Here is a 21,456-nt window from a genome sequence, read left to right on the forward strand (position 1 = left end):
GATCTTGTGATGCGGAGGGGAAGCACCACCTAATCCTCGCCAAGGGCTGTACGAACTAGATAATTGGCAGTTTGTCCAACTTTTTTTCATTGTAGACAGCATAGGTTTCAGTACGTCCCACTCACCTTTAGACAAGTTAAGCTATTCTGTTCTGAGGGCTTACTCTCCTGAAAGAATAGGAATTTCCATTCCCAGCAAGCAAGTAGACTGCAATCACTAGCTCAGGTGATTCCTAGATTTTTCAGACATTTGATTGAATTAGAAACCAATCTTAAATTTGAAATACGTGTCTCTACACACACAGATAGCAAGGACAATTTAGAAGTTTTAAGTGTCTTCTTTTTAATAGGATGAAAATATTCAATACAATACGTAACTTCTAGCAGACCAATGTGAAAAGATTTATCTAAAACATTTTGAATCATCTGCTAATGAAAAGATATGCTTGTTCAAAGTTTATTTTCTTTTAAATAAATTCACATGAATTTATCAGAACTGTTATGGAAATAATAAAAAAGTTAATGGAAACTGAAGGGCTATTTGACATATTTTTCCTGAAAACGGTAAACAGTAACAGTTTTCAAAGCAGATCCCCCTCCCCCTTTTTTTTTAAACAAAGGATATGTTTATATGAGCTTTCAGCAACACTTATAACAGCTGGGCTGTGCCTGAGCTCCTATGTTTAAACAGTTTCTGTAAATTTGGAAGAGCTCGCCCTTAACTATCACAATGATCACAATAGTCAGTATGGAAAAAAACCAAAACATTAAATCCATCCACATCATGAGACTAATGTTTGTTTCTGAGAAAGGTAAAGAAGGGACATATCATTATGCATTATCAGAAAACCCTTCTCCTGACAATTCATGGAAAAATCATAGAATCATAGAAACATAGAAACATAGAAACATAGAAACATAGAATCATAGACTAGTTTGGGTTGGAAGGGCCCTCAAAGATCGACCAGTTCCAACTCCCCTGGTATGGGCAGGGACACTTCCCACTAGGTCAGGCTGCCCAAGGTCCTTTCAACCTGGCCTTGAACATCTCCAAGGATGGGGTACCCACAGCTTCCCTGGGTAACCTGTGCCAGTGCCTCACCACTCTCATGGTGAAGAAATTCTTCCTTATGTCCAGCCTAAATCTGCCCCTCTCCAGTTATATCCATTCCCCTTCAACCAATACAAAAATATTTATGTTTATTTGAGTAAGAATTAAATATTTTCATCTTCTTTTCTTATTGACATGGAAAATAAAATTCACACAATGTTTATATGCTGCATTTTAAATTGAATGTTAAAAAACTTACGTTAAACTAAACCAAATACATAAATGACTAGCTTTTGAGAAGATCCAAAACACCATGACCTTCAGAGGAAATTCTGACCAACAGCGTTTATTTCCCCATTTGTCCAGTAATTCAGAGGCAGAGAGTTTGGGGGCCTTGTGACTGGCAGCTTTCTCAGAGAATACATTTTAGGTGTAACTCCTGCTTATTCTGCTGCTAAACCCTTTTGGGAAGGGTTGCTATCAGTCTCTTTCGTTTGAAGCAGTTCCAGTCATTAAAAGAAATAAATCTTAGGATTCATAAAACAGAGTGAACCTCTAGTCTGGTGCTCAAGCAGCCTCCTCAGAGTAAAAAAATCTACACTCCAAATCACTCTGCTTCTGATTCAGACAAGGATTTGAGCCTAAATCCTGTAATACCATGAAGGCCATCCTCTCTGCCAGGATAGAGAATCAATGGATTATTTAAAGCACTGAAGCTAAGCAGAGCATCACAAGGATATTATCCTCCTTAAAAAAAAGCTTCCTAGTAGTAGGAGCATGATTTCAGGCAAATTGCAAGGTTACACTACTTGAAGAAGGGCATATCACGCTGCATGGATGACATAGCAACAGGATTATTAAATAAAATGCATCAGAAATGTTTTGAATTCTTTTTCTTTCCTGTGGCTGATAATATTTACATATTTTTTTCTGAATTCACTAATAATTCATAAAAATTATAATAGCATATTTTAATAAATAAACAGTTTATTGAAAAGAAATCTACCTTCAATGAAAGCTGCTAATTCTACACGTAACTTTCATTGCCCCAACCTCTAATTAGAAACAGCTTTTTTTTGTGGAAGATGTGATTCCAGTTTCTTCACTAATTTTCCTACAAAAATGTCTGCGGATGGGAAGTCTTGGAAAAGAGCTTTCCAGATATAACCTGTCTACATGACAGCACAAGCCTGGGTCCATGCATGTGTATAGCAGGAGGTGTGAATGCTGTGAGCAATGGGGCATGCTGTTCTGCTGCAGTATGTGTGGGGTGGTCAGGACTGTGTTCCCCCTAGAGAAAACCAGACGCAGCTGAACTGCCAGGAAAAAGATGAAATCAGAACAGCCATTAGCTCAGCATGCATAAACGTACTTAAGCTAAAACGCTCTGAAGAAATAAAACTAAGTCGATAGGCAGATAGGTTTGTCAAATGTGTGTGCTGCAGAAACCAAGACAAAATTGGCTGTGGGCAAATTTTGCTGTGGGAAAAATTTGCGCACAGCAAATACCTAGACTGTGGGCAACAGTTTGGGGTAAGAAAAAAAATGTATTGGGGAAGGTTTCAAATTTGCTACAGTGTAGATTGGTTTGAATGAGCACTGACAGACCAAGCACAGGACCCAGAAGCAATATTACCTCTGCTGGTGTGGAAAGAAGGTAAATTAGTTAAGGAGAACATGATGCTAACGATATGTGTTGCTTTGTATGCTTGACGTGAAGTGGTTAGTACTACTCCTGAGTATCACTATGTGGACATGTGGTGCCTCGAAGCTATCTTTTATGTTTAAGTGGGCAATGAGTTCTGGAGAAAGAAATGCAGTTATAGTAGAGAATTTCAGTCAAGAGAAAGGTGATTATTTGCTGATTTCAACAATGACAGATATTCTCTGCCACACATGGCAGAATTGGGATACTAGCTGACACTGGATATGTGTTGGAGTTAGTCATTACAAACTTATAAATTGTCTTTCTAGTTGCCTTCCCAATTTTTACTTCTTAGTGTTTAACTTTCCTCCTTCATACAAGAGTCATGCAGGATGCTGTGGTCACTAGCATCTTTGCAGATGGTTGTGCTAGTGTTTGCCAATAAAATTATTGAAGAACAAAGTGGTAGCAAATTGCCTGGAATATTGAGAAAGAGAAAATGCCAGAGTATTAAGAAGAAAGATTCATGTACATGGTTGAATTTTTAACTATGTTGGTAGTATTTATAAGAGATTTTTCTTCCTGCAGAGCCAGATGTGTTATAAAACCACATAGTTTTTTGATAGAAGCAGCATGCATCCTCCAGTCAAGCTGGCAGACATGTCTGAGTACTTCTCAGTTCTTAAGCCCCTCATTTTGCTTTAATGCTTTTCTTTGCAGACCAACTGTCTGAGGTGCTGAGGTGACAGCACATTTATCTATTCCGTGTTAACTACCATAATTTTGAGACTAACTTGCATGTAATATGCATTTCTGGCAAAGCACTAGCTGTCTGTGGTTTATTTAATGACTGACCACAACTACATTGTTCTTAAGGTGACCTGCTTTGTACTCTACTTCTCATACTTCTTGTGAACATCTTTGTACATGATTTTCCATTCAGCACTGTTTGCAGTGTGCTCTAATTAATTAAGTAAAACACATGTCAGCTTGATGAAGGTACCTGTGGGTTCAGATGGGACAGCTGAGAGGTCTGTTCCTCCCACCTTGCACTGGAAGAGACTGAAATTTTTTCTGAACAAGGAAATATCAGTTGGGAATCTAAGATTCATTTTGGATTAAGAATCACCACCAGAGTTCCAAGCTCAGTGATGCTTTTTACCCTCGTCTTAGGGAAAAGCTCATTGTGTATTTCATTGTCCTTTATAGTCTTCTGGAATAACAAATGGATTGGATTAGATGTGGCTGAAAGCCTACATTGTTTCATTCTGGGCGGTAATGAAATTTAGGCCTGCTGTTGTTGTAATCTGAAGGGAAATTTCACTAACTTTCCCAGAACATTTAAGAACATTAAGTCTGTTGCAAAGAGAGACATCCATACAGGAAAGTTGCTCCACGCCCAAATAAGGTTGATTTACCTCTGAAGGTCACTTCATTAACTTAACTGTTTTGCATTCTACTTCATACTGCTCTTTCTGGGAGAGGGAATCAAGATGGGACAAAGTAGCTTGAATGAAGATACGTAGGATTTTCTCTTTATTAAACAGTCCCCAGATGTGGAGTCAGTGGGTTCAATCGAAGGTATGGAACACAGAGCACTTGGCAGCAGCAGCTCCTCACCACAATAAAAGCTTGTCCAAGGATGTATCATGCATTTTTGTCTTCACTCTGATTAACTAAGATTTGCTAGAGACAAATCTTGCACATTGATGTGCACGTGTCCAAAGATTGTTCCATAAGATAGCACTGACCTTTGGAGAATTAATTTATAGGGCTTTCCGCCCTAAAGTGGATTGGAAATATGCATTAATATCAGGCCAATTGGTGGAAAATAACTTTTAAAAGTGATTTTATTAGGTTATATATTGCTGATTTTATCACATAATGTCCCTATCAAGAAAATTGAGTACCTTCGTGCTCCGTTGTTCATATATGATTTTGCACATCATTCCTTCTCATATGTAAGCCTGACATTCTTTGGGTAAGGGTTAGACTTTCCTAAGCTATATGGTGCCTAAAAAAGTCATATGTTTTAGCTGGAACTTCAAGATACTTTGACATACTGTCAGCTAGAACTGTAAATAATGTTATTAATGTGCATATATGCTTGTGAATATTCACTTTGGAGTATGCATATTTGTTCTGTGTTTGAGGTAGAAATTAATTTCAAAGTACAAGCACATAATCATTGTTATAATTTAATTAGTATTTTGTCACTTTTTTTTTTCCAAAAAATAAATAACTATGTTATTACTGATAAAGAACATAGGTAAACATGCATACATACTGTAAAGAGTTCTCAAATCTGCCTTTTTCCATATAGAATGAACACAGAAGTACAGAAAATATTTTCTTAGGAGGGCAGGAGTTTCTCTTCAATCACATGAAAAGAACTGCAAAAATAAATGAGTTTTGTGACAAGATCTTTGAATGAGTTATTTCTATACTGGATTTCTGCACCGGGGTTATTTCCACAAGTGCATTGGAGCAGAATAAGGCCTGATTTTCAGATAAAAAGGTATTAAGGATTAGAAATTGCCATTCTCAACCCTTTCAAAAATGTGTTTCTAAGAAAATGCTTCATCTTCAAAGGAATAATTATAACACATGGATAATCTTAAATGTTTGATACCGAAGCCAGTCTTAAAATCTTACAAGTAGGTGCAAGCCATAGGTTGCCAAGAGCAACTAATTGCTTCTATCTACAAATACAAGAAGACTAAAATAACAACTGATGGATAGTCTGATTTGTTTGCTACAAGAAATAAAAATGTTGTTCTCTCCTAGTGACAAGCAGACTCTGATATTCAAAGTGTATATTGAAATCCCAATGATATTTATAAAAATGGAAAGAATAGAGCCAAGTTTTATAAAAAGCTGCCTACCAATATCTCCCTTGTTAGTGAATTGTGAATTTGATGCATTCTAAATATCTGGACTTCTCTAAAATCCAGTGTTATTACACGTGTGTATAAGAGTCACCAGATAGACAAACATTGCTTTGACTTGATAGTATTTGCTTAAACTGATACAATTTCTATGCAAATATTTGGCTAGAATAATTAGGTGTAAAAGGGGAGGATGTATGGCTTAATTTCCTATTTTTCGCCATTATATTAACCAACCATTCCAACTTTTGGGAAGTTCCTAGTCTGTAAAATATGTGCTACTGTTTTTATCTCTATGGAAACTGAAAACGATCTAAATATTCAGTGATTTTCCCAAAGGTACAGAAAGAAATGATGTCAAATCAAGAAATGGAATGCTGAAGAATGAAACTACAGAAAACTGGCATTTTGGTACATAAAGATTTTATCTCATTAAATTAATTTTCCTGAATTTGAGTTGGCTCAGTGTATTCTAATTTTGAAATCATACACTGAATTAATCCATAAAACATCATCTATGCCGCTTACTGCTTTGGACCCTGAGTCTCATATACTTCCTGCTGTAAAAGTATCAGTCTCCAAATGATGACAGCAATTTATGAGTCATTTACATGCTAAGTGATTGTTCACCATTAGTCACTAACTTAAAAAAGACAGTGGGGCAGTTCTGATAGCTAGTAGCTCTGCAACTCATGATTTTTGAAGCATGTATGTTTAGTCAAGAGAGCCCCCATTCATTATGTTAATTACTATGTAATAACATTAAGAAATATAATTTGTCTGTAGCAATGATGTTAGCAGGATAGACATTATAGTATTCGACAAGGAGGACAGACTAGGCGAGAATTTGCTTTGGAATATTTGGGATATTACACAGGCGATTTTCAATATATTCACACTAGGAATTCTTAGGCAAAGTTAAGCACGTTTCATGTCTATCCAAAATATCTTCTGAAAGATGACCAGTCTTTTCAGCTGTATGTATATGCAAGCAAAGAAAAAAAATAAAGGAAAAAAGAGCTGTTACTTCTTGATTTATGAGTTACAGCAAGTTTCATCCCAGCAAAACTTGTATTTTAGCACTCTCACAGCTCAAAAGTGACACTATGATATCTTTATATGATAACAGCTTGAAGTAGTCGGAAACATATCATGATGTCCAATGGGATTGGAGGTTGAATTTCATTTCCATCCAGGCGAAGGTAGCGGAGGCGAGGGATGTTGCCATAAAGACCATGGTCTTCTGCTACAGCAATTGAGACAGGACATATCTGAGTACCATTGACACCTGAAAATGTAGATCAACAGGATAGATAATTTCCGTGGGAAACACTTATGAAGGTAAAATTCATTTGAAAAACATATAAAATAGGCTCGCACTGATATCTGTATAGGAGACATTCACTCTTAGAGGTAGAAAAAGACAAATTAACAACTAAATTCTTTTTTGATCAAGCAAATAAGTATCTTAACAATATAATAAAAATCAGTGAATCACATTTAATTGCTGCAATTATGAATAAAGCAAACTAGATGCAAAATTCTATCTTGGACAGAGGGAACTAATTTAGACAACTACTGGGCAACTACTATTAACAGCTCTTTGCTCTCAGACAGAGTTTAATGAAGAGAGATTTTGAACACCTTACTGCAATTACAGTATCTCACATTCCAAATGAGTATCTCACAGTCAAAATAACTGTATTGAATGACAGGAGCTTTTCATATAGTGTCTGCTTGTTTTAACATCTGTGCTTTCCTGTTCTCTTTAATTCTTCAGTAGAGTCAGTTTAATGGCAAAAATATAACTTGTGAAGTGTGATATTTCTCTTTCTACTCTGAAAGCCAACAAGTTCTCAAAATTCTTTGCAAACCACACAGATTTTTTTCAGTTCAGATAAAATTTGAAACTATGGCTTAAATCATTACCCATTTTCATAAGAGCTGAAAAGTTTGGGTTCTTTGGGTGCTTCTACTAAGTTACCTCTGCGCTATCATTTGGCTAAAATATTTTGCATATCTTGCCTTCAGTTGTTGAATAATGAGGCTAATGCTGCCCTGTTCCAGTCTCAAAATGGCCTTATTTCAGAAAACACTGAAGTGGTATTTGTTTATCAAAGATGTCAAATTCCTTTGACTGAATTATAGTATTTAGTGATTGGTTTCACTGCTTGACTCTCTTGTCCACCCCAGACTCCCTGAAAGAAGTGGTTGAATGGAGAACATGAGTGTAGCAGAGTTTTTCTGAGCACAGTTTTTTTAGCAGCCCAGAAACAGGAAATGTTTTCTACCAATTTTTTTCTCCACTTATATTTACCAAAGATAATATGCACATTTCTTTTTATTACAATCCTCAAGATTGGTTAAATGCTATGATGGAAAAAAAAAAAAGAGAAGACTATGGTGTTTTGGTGTTTTTTTTCCCAAAAGAGTAAAACATTTGCTGATTCAGAAAAGCTACCCAGTTGTTTGCAATATCTTGGAATTTGACTTCATTTTTATCATGGAAACTTGATAGATACATCCAGTTGTCTGGTGCCTAAAACTTTTATTGTACCCATGATATCAAAATGTCTTTGCCTATGTTGTGAAGTTTGATTTATCTTTGTAAAGCTTTTGATATTCTTGTAAGAAGCAAGCTACAACTTATTTTTATGTGTGAAGATATGAAGCAAGAAGTTTGAGAGTGAGGTTATGAAAGCCATTATCAAAAGTTTTGCAAGTGAATCAAAATCACGTAGCAGAAAATACCTGCCATTCCAGGTCAGCACTACTGTCCTTAGGAGACAAGATGGCTTCAAGTGCTTTATAAACCTCTGTGCTCTCTGACCTAGAAATTATTCCACTGCACTAGTCTTCACTAGATTAATCACTCCAGCCTGAAAGAGAGGCAGCATTTATCTAAGCACAGGCCACCTATAAAGAAATTATTTCCTGATGATGTGTGTGAAGTGGTTTGGTTTCGTATTGTTCTTTTTGCCTGAGCAGTAAATCTTCCCCAAACTATCAAAACAGTAAAAGTCTCTCTGCTCTTCTCTTCAATATTGCTCATCAGTATATTGCTGAATTTTGCTTAAGCAAAAGGGGCAGAGCAATCCATCTACAAGTGTACAATTCACCCCATCTAAACTGATTCATGTAGCAGGTAAGTGTCAGTCTAAGTAAACCATTTAGACTCTGTTTATAAACTCTGGAAAGAGAGAAATAGTTCTGAAAGTTCATCCACATCTTCTTAAGACGAGATGATTTTCTCTCTTCAATTGTGTATCTCTTTCCATTTGATGAGTAGGTGATCTGTATGACTAACCCACACAAAATACAAAAATCTAAGATGGTTAATTCAAATAAGATGAATTTTACCTGTTGTCAACAGTATTGTGAATTGGTGTAACACTTAAAAGTGAGACCCTGGAGCTGCTCTAGGCTAAAACAGCAGAAGAGGTCCTCATTAATGGCTAATAGAGTATGTCTGCTCAAAAAAACACAAAAGAACCTATTTCTTTTCTGGTAAAACTTATAATTTAGAAACACTCAGAAAGTATGTTTATGTAGAAGATAGGTGTATTCTGACATATATGGATGTAAGGGTATTTCTGTCCTAATCTTATAAACCCTAGCTGTGCTCACTGTAGTCCGGCTCAAGTCATTGGACTCCTTTTCTCCTTTTCATATGGTATTTAACTGCAGAAGTCACAGGTCAACATGGAAATCTGTTCTTTTCTGAGATCTTCCAGAAAAGAATCCAGTACCAGGTACAGAGCAAGGATCTGACAATGTAACTCAGGATCTGTAACTCCAGCCATTTCTTTCCAATTATTCTGTAATGGATTTTGATAGACTGGCATTGCTACTTGGCCCAAGGATTTCTCCCTTTCTTTGCATACAGAATAGCTCAGAGGACCTATCCCTATACAACCTGCTTATCCTTGCTCAGTTGCTACATCATCACTTCATGCCTTTTCCTCTTTTTCTTTCCTCTAACACTCCCTTTTCCATCATTTGACATCTTCCCAGAGCCTTGCATGTGTATCTCATAATTCAGTATGTAAAAGTGTGTTTTAAAATGCCATGGAAGAAGTGTAGTCCATATCTGTTATAGCCATAATTAGTTTTAGTTTATATTAATTTTACTTCCTAACTTAGAGATCTTGTTTTATCTGTGCATTGCGATCCTCAGGGAAGGGATCACACGTGAAATCCTGGTTTCACCAAGACTATTGATGAGGTTATCATTGACTTCACTGGGCTGCAGGATATTACCTTATATCTTCATAAACACTCTCAGGAGAAACAAGGCCTTGGACTTATACAAAGAGCTGATATTATACAATATATTACAATAAAAGTAGGCAAATAGTGTTTACACAGAAATTCTGATACTTGAGCTCTTGTGATGCTAGTAGTGTAATGAACCAGTGGGAGGTAAAAGAGCATCAAGTGGCACATGTGCAGGAGTATCTGAGAATTAATGTTATAAAAGGGGCTTGTACTGCACAAGTAAAGTAAACTTTCAGGAGGACTTTTTTTGTGGAGAAACCAGATCCAGGCTTTTACAGTTATTTTCTTGCAAATCTTTTACATTGGTTATCTTAAAGTAATGACCAATCACTAATGTTCTGGACTTAAGAAGACAAAAACAACCTGCAGAATTATTGCAACATCTTATTACTCCTGCCTGATGGAATTACATTCCTTGTTTGTAATCCTAAAGGCTCTTTGAGATACTATCCATTGGAGAAATGTCACGTGGAGAATATGTCATTATCCCTTACCTCTTGAATAATTATGCTATGTGGTAGAATGTGCCTTATGTAATACTTGTATTTTATTTAAGGTGTCAAGTTTTCTTTTTTGATAACTGTTTGGCCAATTTACGCATAGTTTCTAGGAATATATTTTTAAAAAAATTGAAAATTGCTAAACATACTAAGGAATGTAAGGTTTGTCAAAAATTATTTTATGCTTATGGATACTCATTTGTCATTGGATTATGGGACATGAGTTTGCAGATACTGCACAGGTTGATTTTCATGGTTTTAAAATTTTATAGACTTATGTAGGAAAGGAAGATAATTTGGCAGCTCTTTAAATACTCATTTTCTATCCAGAGGCAAAACACTTCTTAAACAGGACAGGTTACATTCCATTGATTTCAGTTTAGTGTTAACTTAAAGCAACAGGAGAAGTCTGCACCTGAGGGCCTGCAGTGAAGCAATTATAATAAACACTCTTTTAACCAGGATGTAATAAAATATGTTCTGTAACAACTTAGTTAGTATGGCCTAACTCTAGTTAAGCATTAGACTTCTCACAGACCACTTAAATATGTGTACTTATCTTTATAATATTTATACATTTGCAGAAGCCAAACCATTATTTTTAGCATATTTGTGTACTACAGTGACACAACGTATAAGTTAGGAACCATTTATTCAATTAAACCACCATGACAGGAAGACAAATGTAGAGACTTGATTACCTTCTATGCAGCGATAGATAGGAAGAAACAAATGATTTAAGATGTGCAGGACCTACTGAGGAGATATTTTATCCAGTGGCTCTAATTACCACATCCTTGCTTTGCCTATATGAATCTGGGAGCAGTGCTAGAAGCAGAACAATGACATGACAACAGGCTTCTGTTGTCTTGGGTGCAAAACCTTGTCTCATTTATACAAAGTGGAAAATCTTAGAAAACATTCAAGAAGACAAACCTTAGCAAGACAGAGCTTCTGTGAAGTAAGTGAAAAGGTTTTTTTAGGAAGACTAAACCCAAACGTCAGCATTTTGTGCACAGTGTACAAAAGATGGGGAGGGTGTTCAAGCCTGGAATAACCAACATCCACATTCTAATTATTCATATTTGAAATATCTTGTGTTATCTTGTTGTGCAGCCAACTTTTTATTCTGTTTTGAGGGTACTTTACATCAAGCTCCTACTGCATAGTTTAGGTAGACAGATAGATACTCAGAAGAACTGAGCATAGTAAACTTGTTTACTATTAGCCTTCCTGTGGGAAACATGATCGGTTCCCATAAAGTGGCTATTGGCATATGTATAACTCAAAAAGTGAACGCACAAATTCTTCTTAATCCACTCATATTTCTGATCTGCTTGCACAGTGGTTTTTTTCTGTATGCATTTGAACACTTTTCACATGTGACATTACTTCCATGCACACATTTGTCATGTCTTAAACCTGACTTGAAAACTGGCCTTTAGGAGGTCCTCTTGCCCATCTCCCTATAACCTAGAGCATGTTTTTTAACCTGTTTATTTCAAAGAGCATTTTTTGTAATAAATTAAACATTTAAAAATAATTAGGTCTTGCTAGGATCCCACACTGACAATAAACTTACTTTTGATTTTGTTGTGATCAAGGTGAAGGTGCTCAAGGTGAGCATTGATAGGTGGAATCTTCGTGAGCTGATTGTGAGACAGCTGTAGGTCTAGAATAGATGAAACATTAAACCCATTTGGGGGAATACCATCATCAGATAATTTATTGTAGTTTAGCCTAAGGAAAGTCACTTTGGGTATGGCACTGAAGTAGTTTTCTGGTATCACTTCAATGGAGTTGTTGTCCAAAAACAGTTGCAGTGTGTTAGCTGGAATGCTTAAAGGCATTTTCTTGAGTGAATTTTTTGCTATATTGAGTTGCATAAGATTGTTGAGTCCTTGGAAGGTGTCACTTTGAAGAGCGCTGTCCAACAAACTGTTCTGTTGCAGATCTAACATAGTAAGGTTTTCCAAATTGTTGAAGACTCCTTCTGGGATTCTGGAGATTTTGTTTCTAGCCAGCCTTAGCTGTTCCAGGCCCACTGGTAATGGTGCAGGCACCTCTTCCAATTCATTATCTTCAAGGAATAAGTAAAGTAGCCTTTTCATCTTGCTCAGCACACCATTCTCAATTCCGTTGTTGGTGATCTTATTCTTGTTCAGATTTATCCATCTTAGATGAGTGGCATTCACAAAAGGCTTCTCTGAAACTGTTTCAATTAGATTATTTTGAAGATAGAGGTACCAAATTCTTGCTGGAATTGCAGGTATTTCTTTAAGTCCTTTGTTATCACAGTATAATGCATTAGGGAAACTGGGAGGACAAAAGCACTCTCGTGGACACTCAGAAGTGTAGTGAGACCAATGCTCAGGATCCAACTCATCATAAACTTGTCTCACATTTCGAGTCCACACAGAATTGACCAAGAATAAGAACAAAACAGCTGTATAGACTTTTAGAGTCATTGTTTGCCTTGGAAGGAGAGAGAAACAATTAGCTGTCTCTTGACAGAACTCTCTAATAGCATACTAGGTTATCAAGACAGTATTACATACAAAATAACATTTCCATTATAAACAGCCAAATTCTGTATTTTATGGCATTATCTAGCCTGTTAAGGAGAAACAGAACAGTAATATGAGAGGTATAAACATTTCAGTGTCTAAAACGTTGTCCTGACTCTACTTAGACTTCACATTGGCTACCAGTTTAACTGATGTTCATGCGTGTAATTTCAAACAACATGAACATATGCGGAATTTTTTTGGCATTAAATCAGTGCTTCCTATAAATTTGTTTTCCTGTAAAGAGCTATAAACTAGTTTATATAATTTACCTCCTTCAATAAAACCATCAATACTATGATGACATAAATAATATTATGCCCAGTTCCTCCTTTTAAAATTAATCATACCCTCTTTTCTGTTTTTCCTCTCTCTTAAATTATAGTGGCATCTGGATCAGATTTTCCAAAGTCTTTTGTCGTCACAGAAAAGTGAAAGATCAAAGAGTGTTTTAACAGCTGTTTGTTGGCTATGTTCTTAAAAAGCTTAGAGGGAATATGTTTGAGTAATCCATTCCCTTCCCTCATTCACTCTCTCGTATCCAAAGTTATGAACTCTGTTCTCTAAAGCAAAGAATCAAAACAAATGTCTAATCTAAATTACACAAAGAGTAAGTCCTAGCCAAATTTTATCATATACACTCATGCATCTTGTGTCTGTTTTACTTATTTATTTGCTTTGTTTAGTGCCTTCTGTCACTAAATGATGAACAAAGTCATTGATGGTTATTTACTCCAACAGGAAATATTTGAGTAGCATAAAAACAGTGCTTCACAGAGTCTGTAATCTTGTTTGCTTTCTCATGAAGATTAGCAAGCATTTTCCTATTCAGAGGCAAGAGACAGATATCTGAAACTTCTAGTTAAAATTAGGAGATTAGTTTTGGCACAAATAGTATTTAAATAAAAGTAAATTCTCTTATGCACCAAAATCAATGCACAATTAAGGGTAAGAGCTCATTTAAGTTGCTTGATATGATATATAGTCATTTAACAGATTTCAACATTGTTATTAGCAATAACAAGTGCAGAATCCTACAGATTTTCCAACCTCAGAAACTGCCGTCTGGATGCATTCCAAATAAGAAAAGAATAAAATATTTCTAAAGAACAGTATCTCTAATTTAGAAAATTAAATACCTTCTTACTGTGTAAACATTCATAACATTAATAACATTTAAAAAAAAAGAAATATAAAATTATTTACCTTATTAGTCAAGTTCCTGGAGCTATCTGAATCCTGTTAGAAATCACTGTAAATTCACAGCCTTTGGCTGTTAACCACTGTGTGTGCTTCCTATTCTCTTAAGAATTAATAGCATATAAAACTTGAAGTACATGCTAGTATTCCCAGATGTATTGCCATACACACCTTACTAGCTATTGCTGGTAATTTGACATTGCTTCAGAGTTTGGGCTTACCTCAGCTTTCTTGGATCTTCTTCTCTTTCTATTGGTCACTGCTGTTAGGCTGTAATAGCTTGAGTCAGGCTACAAGCTGTGTTCTATGAATACAGCCTAATATATATGCATCAGTGGCTACAGCTTTTAACCCCTAAAATAACTAAGGCACCTCAGCACCTAGGCAGGAAAAGAGAGGAAATCCTGACTTTAATATCAAGCAGCCACAGAGCTGAAGACATTTGATTTTTATATTTTAGTAGTTGAGAGGAATTGGTCTAGATGAAACAGGTAACGCAAAACATAGCTTTATTCAAAATCTTTCTCAAAAGATACTTTACATGCAAAGCTCACTTACATCATAATTCATTCTCATAGTTCCTGAGCTGGCCACTAAGAATTAAAAACAGTGCCATCTGTTTCTACGGAAATATTTTATATTTGATTTTTATCAAATGCAGATGCTGCCATGCCATTTGCAGACATAATTCTTGATTAGAAGAAGAAGATAACAAAAACATTTACTAAGAATTTTTTAATAACGTATTTTCATTTCTTTAGAGATTAAAGCATGCCTTTTCCTTTTTGTTCAGGGAGATATTTTCATATATTCCTACAAAGTTATCATACTCTCCAGTGCCTCCTGCAGTGAGGTCTGGTTTTAATTACAAAGGCACCAATTAATAACCTGGTTTTATCATTGGTCTAAAGTAAACTCTTTTCAGCCAACTTCCTACCCAAGGTATAGACATATATTTCTCACATTAAGCAGTCTGGAAGATTTTTGTTTTCTTTTTTAATCCAAACTTAGAGTAACAAATTAATATCAGGAAAACTAGCCATATTCAGAGCCAGAACAATGGCATTACTATTTTAAAGAAAAATCTGATGAGAATACTGAAAACGTCCTGGTAACTTTTATGAGCTTGTTATAAAACTTATCTATACAGTTATTTTAATTCATTTTCATCTAATTTCTTGCAAATAAGGATACATCTAACAACTACAATGTTAAGGTTAAGGTTAGGGTTAAGGTTTTGCTTCCTAGAAATAAGCAAGTCTAAAAAAGAAGTTTAGACGTAGAGCAGAAAGAGAAAGATAAGTAAATAAAAAAAGGAAAGAAACTCTTCACTACATGGTCAGCTTCCACTGACTTCAGCAAGGCTAGTATCAAATATATCATAAAATTTGATTCATAGGTACATGTTTGTAGTACCTTGGTTCTTGTTTAGGAAAAAAAATACATCCTCCCTACCTGTAGTTATTACATGGCTTAAGTATGTGCTTCAAAATAAAGAAAGTGGTTAAATGTTTAACTCTGCTAGAACTCCAGCATTTTCAATATCATTTAGAGATTATTAGGGCTTTCTTATCAGCTAGGTATAAAATTGATCCCTTAATGCACACTAAGCTGAATATTTCGAAAGCATAAATTAGATAAAAATAATTTGCATCTATACCTAAAAACAAAGGTTCTGGCTTTCCACAGAGGTACTAATTTTAAGCACAAAAATGAGATGTAATATATTATCAACCTTTTAATTATAAGTGTCACTTTAAGCACTTAGGCCTTAAAACTTTTCCTTTGACCTCCTGCAGAAGACACGGCGGCACATATTAATTGAGAGAAAGAAGGCTTTTCAGCGGGAGTCCACAGAAGATAGATGTGGAGAGTTGGAGGAACCACTGCATGATGGTTAAAATGGTTGTCTGTTCAGCTGTGAGTGATTTAAGAAGCCTTCACTATGAAAAGTGAATCTATGCTTCTTGTGAAACCCAGGCAATGCAATGTAAAATTCATTTGCGCTTGTCCTAAATATTCACAGTGTGTAGAGAGGATGTGGAAGTACTGAGATCTGTCCAACGTTAAAGAATGAGCCGAATCCTTCATGAAAGGTATGTGGAGGAGTTTAAAATAGTGAGTTCTGGTGCGAGGTACCTGTTGTGACACACACAAATGTAAGTTGCCAAATTTTACGCATTTAACAAAAAAAAAAAAAAGAAAGATTCACTCATCTTATGCATCATGGGGAGTTGAATTTACCCTTTGAATTGCTAATCATGTGCAGGTGGTCATTATGTTATCACAAAAGTTACTGTCAGAGGGACTTGCTGGTTACCTTGTGACAGGCAGTAGGACTGTTTGTATGAACCAATGCTCAGGAAGGGAGAGGCACAGCACAGTCTGCCTGTTGTGGATTTGAGGATCAGGTATTTGATCCTATCAAACGTATATGCTATCATCTCATTGAACGGTGATGTTGTTCACTAGCAGAAGAAAACAGCAAAACCGGTTGCTAATACTTTCTCAATAATGTTAATTTTCATCTTTCCTAATGCAAACAAAACCAGTGTAAATAAAAAAAAAAAAAAACAAGTCCTCAAAATGAAGAAGAAAGGGTGTGAGGACTATAATGTGTATTCTTGCGTGCACTCAAAATTTTGGAAAGACTTCTGCAGAAACAAACTATTGTTTGGCTGCCCAAATATTCTTTGCAGAAAATCCTGCCTTCCGTGAAACCTTCATGATTACACGCAAACTATCCTTCATGCATTCATTTTGTTCAGTTCTCCATCATCTGGCATCGCTATTTGTTGTTTAAAGAGTGTGATATATGGTGATAAAATTTCACAGACTAATAAAAGATCATGGCCAAGATTTTGACTAATGGTTTGGGCGGCTTTTCGTTTTGAGTATCCAAACTGAGACACTTTCCAGTGCCTTATTTTCAGTAAGAGGAGGTTAAGAAGTTTGTGTTTATGAGGTCATCTTTAACTTGTGAAGCCAATCAATCAAAGACAAATATCAGTAAAATACAAACTGTTCCTGAGATGATGAACTATCCTCCCAAAATTAATGATATGTAAGGTATTTGCATGACAGTAAAAGGAAGTGGAAAAATTATTAGAGTAAAAACACTGTGAATGCCCACTCTGAATTTTTGAGACCTTTTAAAAGATACTGTTGGGAGTATTCTAGTTTGCTGAAGATGTCTCAAGCTACTAGAGGATTTTTGCTCCATGCGTCTCTTAGTGGTCCACATTGTTAATCAATCTAATAAGAGAATCTGTATTAAAAACAAACAAACAAACAAAAAACAACAAAAGTAAGGAGCACCAACAACTGCAGAAGGTGGTAGCAGCTCCTTCAGAAGAGTGATGTACATGCTTGAGACTAGAATTACCCTCGAGCTTGAGAAAGACAAGAAGGGCTAAAAGTACATAGACTAGAAAGACTCATTGGGAGGAGATATGGGCAACTATCAGTGTTGTAAGAGCTGTTTTTCTGTTTCATCACTGAAATTGATGATGGCGAAAAAAAAAACTTTGCTTTCAGTAATGGCTGCCATATGTCTCAGATTTAATATGAAACTAGATCTGTTAAACATCAAGCACATGTATAGTTCACCAGCAAACCCAGGAGTACACTGCAAACAGAGCTAATTCACTTGTTCCATTTAGAAAAGGCTGCAATGCAATGTGCCTAATTTCACTTTCACTTTACTAAAATGCTAGGTGTCTTGCTGCAAAGGACAATCAATTTATCTGAAATATGCTCTTTAATTCCCTCCATGATGACTAGAGAAAACGTGATGCTTCAAAACCTGAAGAAGAAAGTAAGACCAATTTATATATCCTTGATCATACACTCTACTGGCAATTCCAGCCCGCCATGCAGACCACTTAAGGCAGGTGTTTATGTTTACTCAAGGTTCAATCTGCCTCTTTCACTTCACTTTTTTTTTCTTTTTTTTTCTGCATCCCTGTTTGAAATAGAGAGCAGGAAGCCCTGAGTTTTATTTAGTCAGAAACACAAAATTTCTATTTCCAGACAGTTCCCGGATCACCAGGCGGGGATATATGTAGATTAATAGCATCTGCTACTCCTTTTAAAAATTATCCACAAAAGGTCAGCAAGACCAAAGAGTCTAAAATAAAGCAGATGTGTGAGCCCTTCAGGCTAGCCCAGGGAACAGTGCAGACAGATCAAAGAGGCCAGCACAGTTGTTCCAGATTCAGCTCCTCCAAATGCATTTTAATTTACATCATTCCTGGTGAAAAATAAAACTAAAACATCCTTAGGAGCAGGAACCCTACATCTCTGCTAGAAGCCTGGAATTGCCTGCCTAGACCTCTCAAGTGGGAGAAATTGCATCTCTTATCAAAATAGGCAGTTCTGTGCATACTCAGGCAGCTAAACTACAGGGAGTTTCTCCAGGGACCTTTTAGGTTAGATTAGGAGACATTGCTTAAAGGAATGCTGGAAAACAGTTGGGCTACCTTAATTCGTGCAATATAAATGTTACCTGACTCTTTGTTTATATAGGGTTTAGGAAGTTGAGAGCCTGTTCTAAAAGTCCAGCAACAAAATTCTAGCAGTTTACTTTACACCTTCACTCCTTTGTAAAAGACATAGGGAGAACTGAGTAGCTCAGCTTAATGAAATCCTTGCTAAGCAACAGATTTCAGAACACAATAAGTATGGAAAAGGGCTCAGTTTTATGGGAAACAAATTTTTCTGCTGAATATGTTACATTAAGGATTTTTTTTGGCTGTCCATTCCTTTTCTCTCTCTGTTTTGATCTCTTTACCACAGTGACACCATAAAGGTTCCATGACACAATGCCAAGATCTGGTATTCACCTTTACTAGCTAAATTTAGTTTACCTACTCTTTAAACGTGTCTGTCAATCTCTTACTTCAGTTTGTTTTCATACCTTCAACGATTTCAACACTGAAACAAATCTATCAAACACAGGGATCTGATTTCAAAATTCTAGACATACAACCATATATGCTAAATATATCTTAAAGTAAATATCTGACATCCATTTATCAATTACATACATGCATTGATATCTTGGGTCTTCATGTGTCTGTTTAGATGATTAATATTTCCCAGGCAAAATAAAACATGAATTAGTCATCCAATGCCCAATCTGTAAATCAACTGTTTTGAAAAGTAAGCTATCATGGATTAAGTATTCTAAAATAGCAAAAAAGATTGCTAAAACAGGCTGTGAGGTGTCAGTGTTATTTCTGTTATTTTACATTTTTCTCTTGTTAAAGAAGCTAAAAATATTTGAAAGTGTCTTCATTTTAGATTCCCCCAGCAGGATATGAAAAGTCTCCAGGTCAGTGATACAGTAGTGTCTTTCTCTGTAGAGTGTTGCTGCATCAGTCCCAACAAGGAGTTTATCTATCTGGGACCTTAAGGGTTGACAAAAACTATCAAACTGAGGACAGCTTAAGGTATCCAGATTGAAATCATTAGGATAAAGTGTTTATGTGATTCAGTGGGCACAGCCTTGAGCAATTCAGTCTCACCTCTGAACTCACTCCAGCTGGGCACTGCAGGCAGGTCACCTCTCGGAGAAGACTGATGAGATCCTTCTTGTGTTTTCAGTATGTGGAGATATGGATACAATTATTTCCTATCTTGCCCACAACCACAACTTTATCTCAGAAGCTGCAAAGTATAGCATGATTAAAAGTGCTCAGTCTCTCTTGAAGCTGCTTTGCTTTGCATAATGAAGTGGTAATTTGTCCAGGTATTTGAACCTGACATTCCTACATGTATGATATGTGCCCTAAAATACAGAAAAGATTTAAGAGATATTTATCGATAAAAGCTATGTAGCTTATCAATTAAGTTATTTTTTTACAGGCTGAGAATCTTTTAATCAGTCCCTAAACCTACAAAAAAAGTTCACAACCAAAATGTCCCCCGTGAGCAATGTCCATTGGTATGTCAGATTGTAAGACTGCTTCTCTTATTTTGTGTAGACTTCTAAGCACATTTGCCTCTGCTGTCCCACACAGGAGAGTGAGCAGGGTAGATCTCTGGCTTCACTGCCAGCACTCTGTATCTCACAAGCATTAAAATGGGAATATATTTGCACAAGCCAGCTGCAGACATCTGGGCAATGAAGGAAAGTTTCCACAGTTTTTACCTAGAGAATCTATATCCAAATGTTAGCTGAGTTATGATTTTGTGAGTATCATGGGAGTCTGAATTATGGACTGGAATCTGGAACAATAAATATTCTATGTGCATTTGAGCAAAACTCTTCAGCTGTAGAGCTGGTTATTAAAATTATTATTTTCCCTTACTGGTTACCAGTATTCTTAGAACCACAGATTCACAGAAATTATAAATAAGTCTATAGGGATGTCTGAAGGTCGTTTAGTTCAACCTCCTTCTAAAAATCATAGGATATCAGGTTGGAAGGGACCCCAAGTATCATCTGGTCCAACCTTTCTTGACAAAAGCATGATCTAGACAAGATCACCCAGTACCCTGTCCAGCTGAATCTTAGAAGTGTCCTGTGCTGCAGAATCCACTACTTCTCTGGGGCGAGTATTCCAATGGCTGACTGTTCTCATTGTGAAAAATTTTCCTCTTCTGTCCAATTGGAATCTCCCCAGGAGTCACTTGTACTCATTACCTCTCATCTTTTCCATGTAAGTACTTGTAAAAAGGGAATCTCTATCTTCTTTGTAGCCACGCTTAAAATACTGGAACATGGTGATAAAGTGTCTTCTAAGCCTTCTTTTCTCAAGACTGAACAAGCTCTGCTCTTTCAGCATTTCCTCATATGACAGGATTCTCAAATCTTAATCATCTTTGTGACCCTTCTCTGGAACCTCTCCAGTCTGTCCGCACCTCTTTTGTATAGAGAGGACAAAACCTGAACATAGTATTCTGAGTGTGGCCTGAGAAGCATTGAGCAGAGGGGGATAATGACTTTACCTCTGCTGGTGGGGCCCTTGTTGATGCAACCCAGTATCCTGCTGGCTTGCTTTGTTGCAGCAGTACACTGTTTGCTCATATTGAGATGGTTGTCCACCAGGACCCACAGGTTCCTTTGCACAGAACTGCTCCCCAGCCGGTTATATTCCAGTGTTTATTGCCCACCAGGATTATGTTTTCACAGGTGCAAGACCTTATACTTGTCCTTATTGAACTTCATAGCGTTCTTCTCAGCCCATTCTTTCAGCCTATCCAGGTCTTCCTCTACAGCGGCTCTCCCTTCCAAAGCGTCCACTTCCCCACTCAGTTTGATATCATCAGCAAACTTCACTAGGGTACACTTGATCCCATTATCCACATCACTTATACAGATA

The 21,456-nt window shown here is 36.4% G+C and overlaps 1 protein-coding gene across 2 annotated transcripts; it reads right to left on the bottom strand.

The window, feature by feature from the left end:
- Positions 1-571: 571 nt before the first annotated feature.
- KERA (keratocan) lies at positions 572-14,407 on the bottom strand. Of its 2 annotated transcripts, none has more exons than XM_054085308.1 (3): positions 14,350-14,407; positions 11,944-12,836; positions 572-6,871 (listed from the first exon to the last, which is right to left on the bottom strand). In XM_054085308.1, the coding sequence occupies exons 2-3, from the start codon at positions 12,827-12,829 to the stop codon at positions 6,699-6,701; spliced, it is 1,059 nt and encodes a 352-aa protein (XP_053941283.1). In that variant the 5' UTR covers positions 12,830-12,836; positions 14,350-14,407; the 3' UTR covers positions 572-6,698. The 2 variants fall into 2 exon arrangements, with proteins under 2 accessions (XP_053941283.1, XP_053909271.1); XM_054053296.1 differs by lacking the exon at positions 14,350-14,407 and adding an exon at positions 14,135-14,310.
- Positions 14,408-21,456: the final 7,049 nt, after the last annotated feature.

Source organism: Cuculus canorus, chromosome 1 (genome assembly GCF_017976375.1).
Source record: "Cuculus canorus isolate bCucCan1 chromosome 1, bCucCan1.pri, whole genome shotgun sequence".
NCBI classification, from domain to species: domain Eukaryota; kingdom Metazoa; phylum Chordata; class Aves; order Cuculiformes; family Cuculidae; genus Cuculus; species Cuculus canorus.

Excerpts from the sequence above, each read along its gene's own strand:
- KERA (XM_054085308.1), bottom strand. The coding sequence starts at position 12,829 with ATGACTCTAAAAGTCTATACAGCTGTTTTGTTCTTATTCTTGGTCAAT. Across the intron at positions 6,872-11,943 it reads TGATCACAACAAAATCAAAA|GTGTCAATGGTACTCAGATA; the intron begins GTAAGTTTATTG and ends CTACATTTTCAG.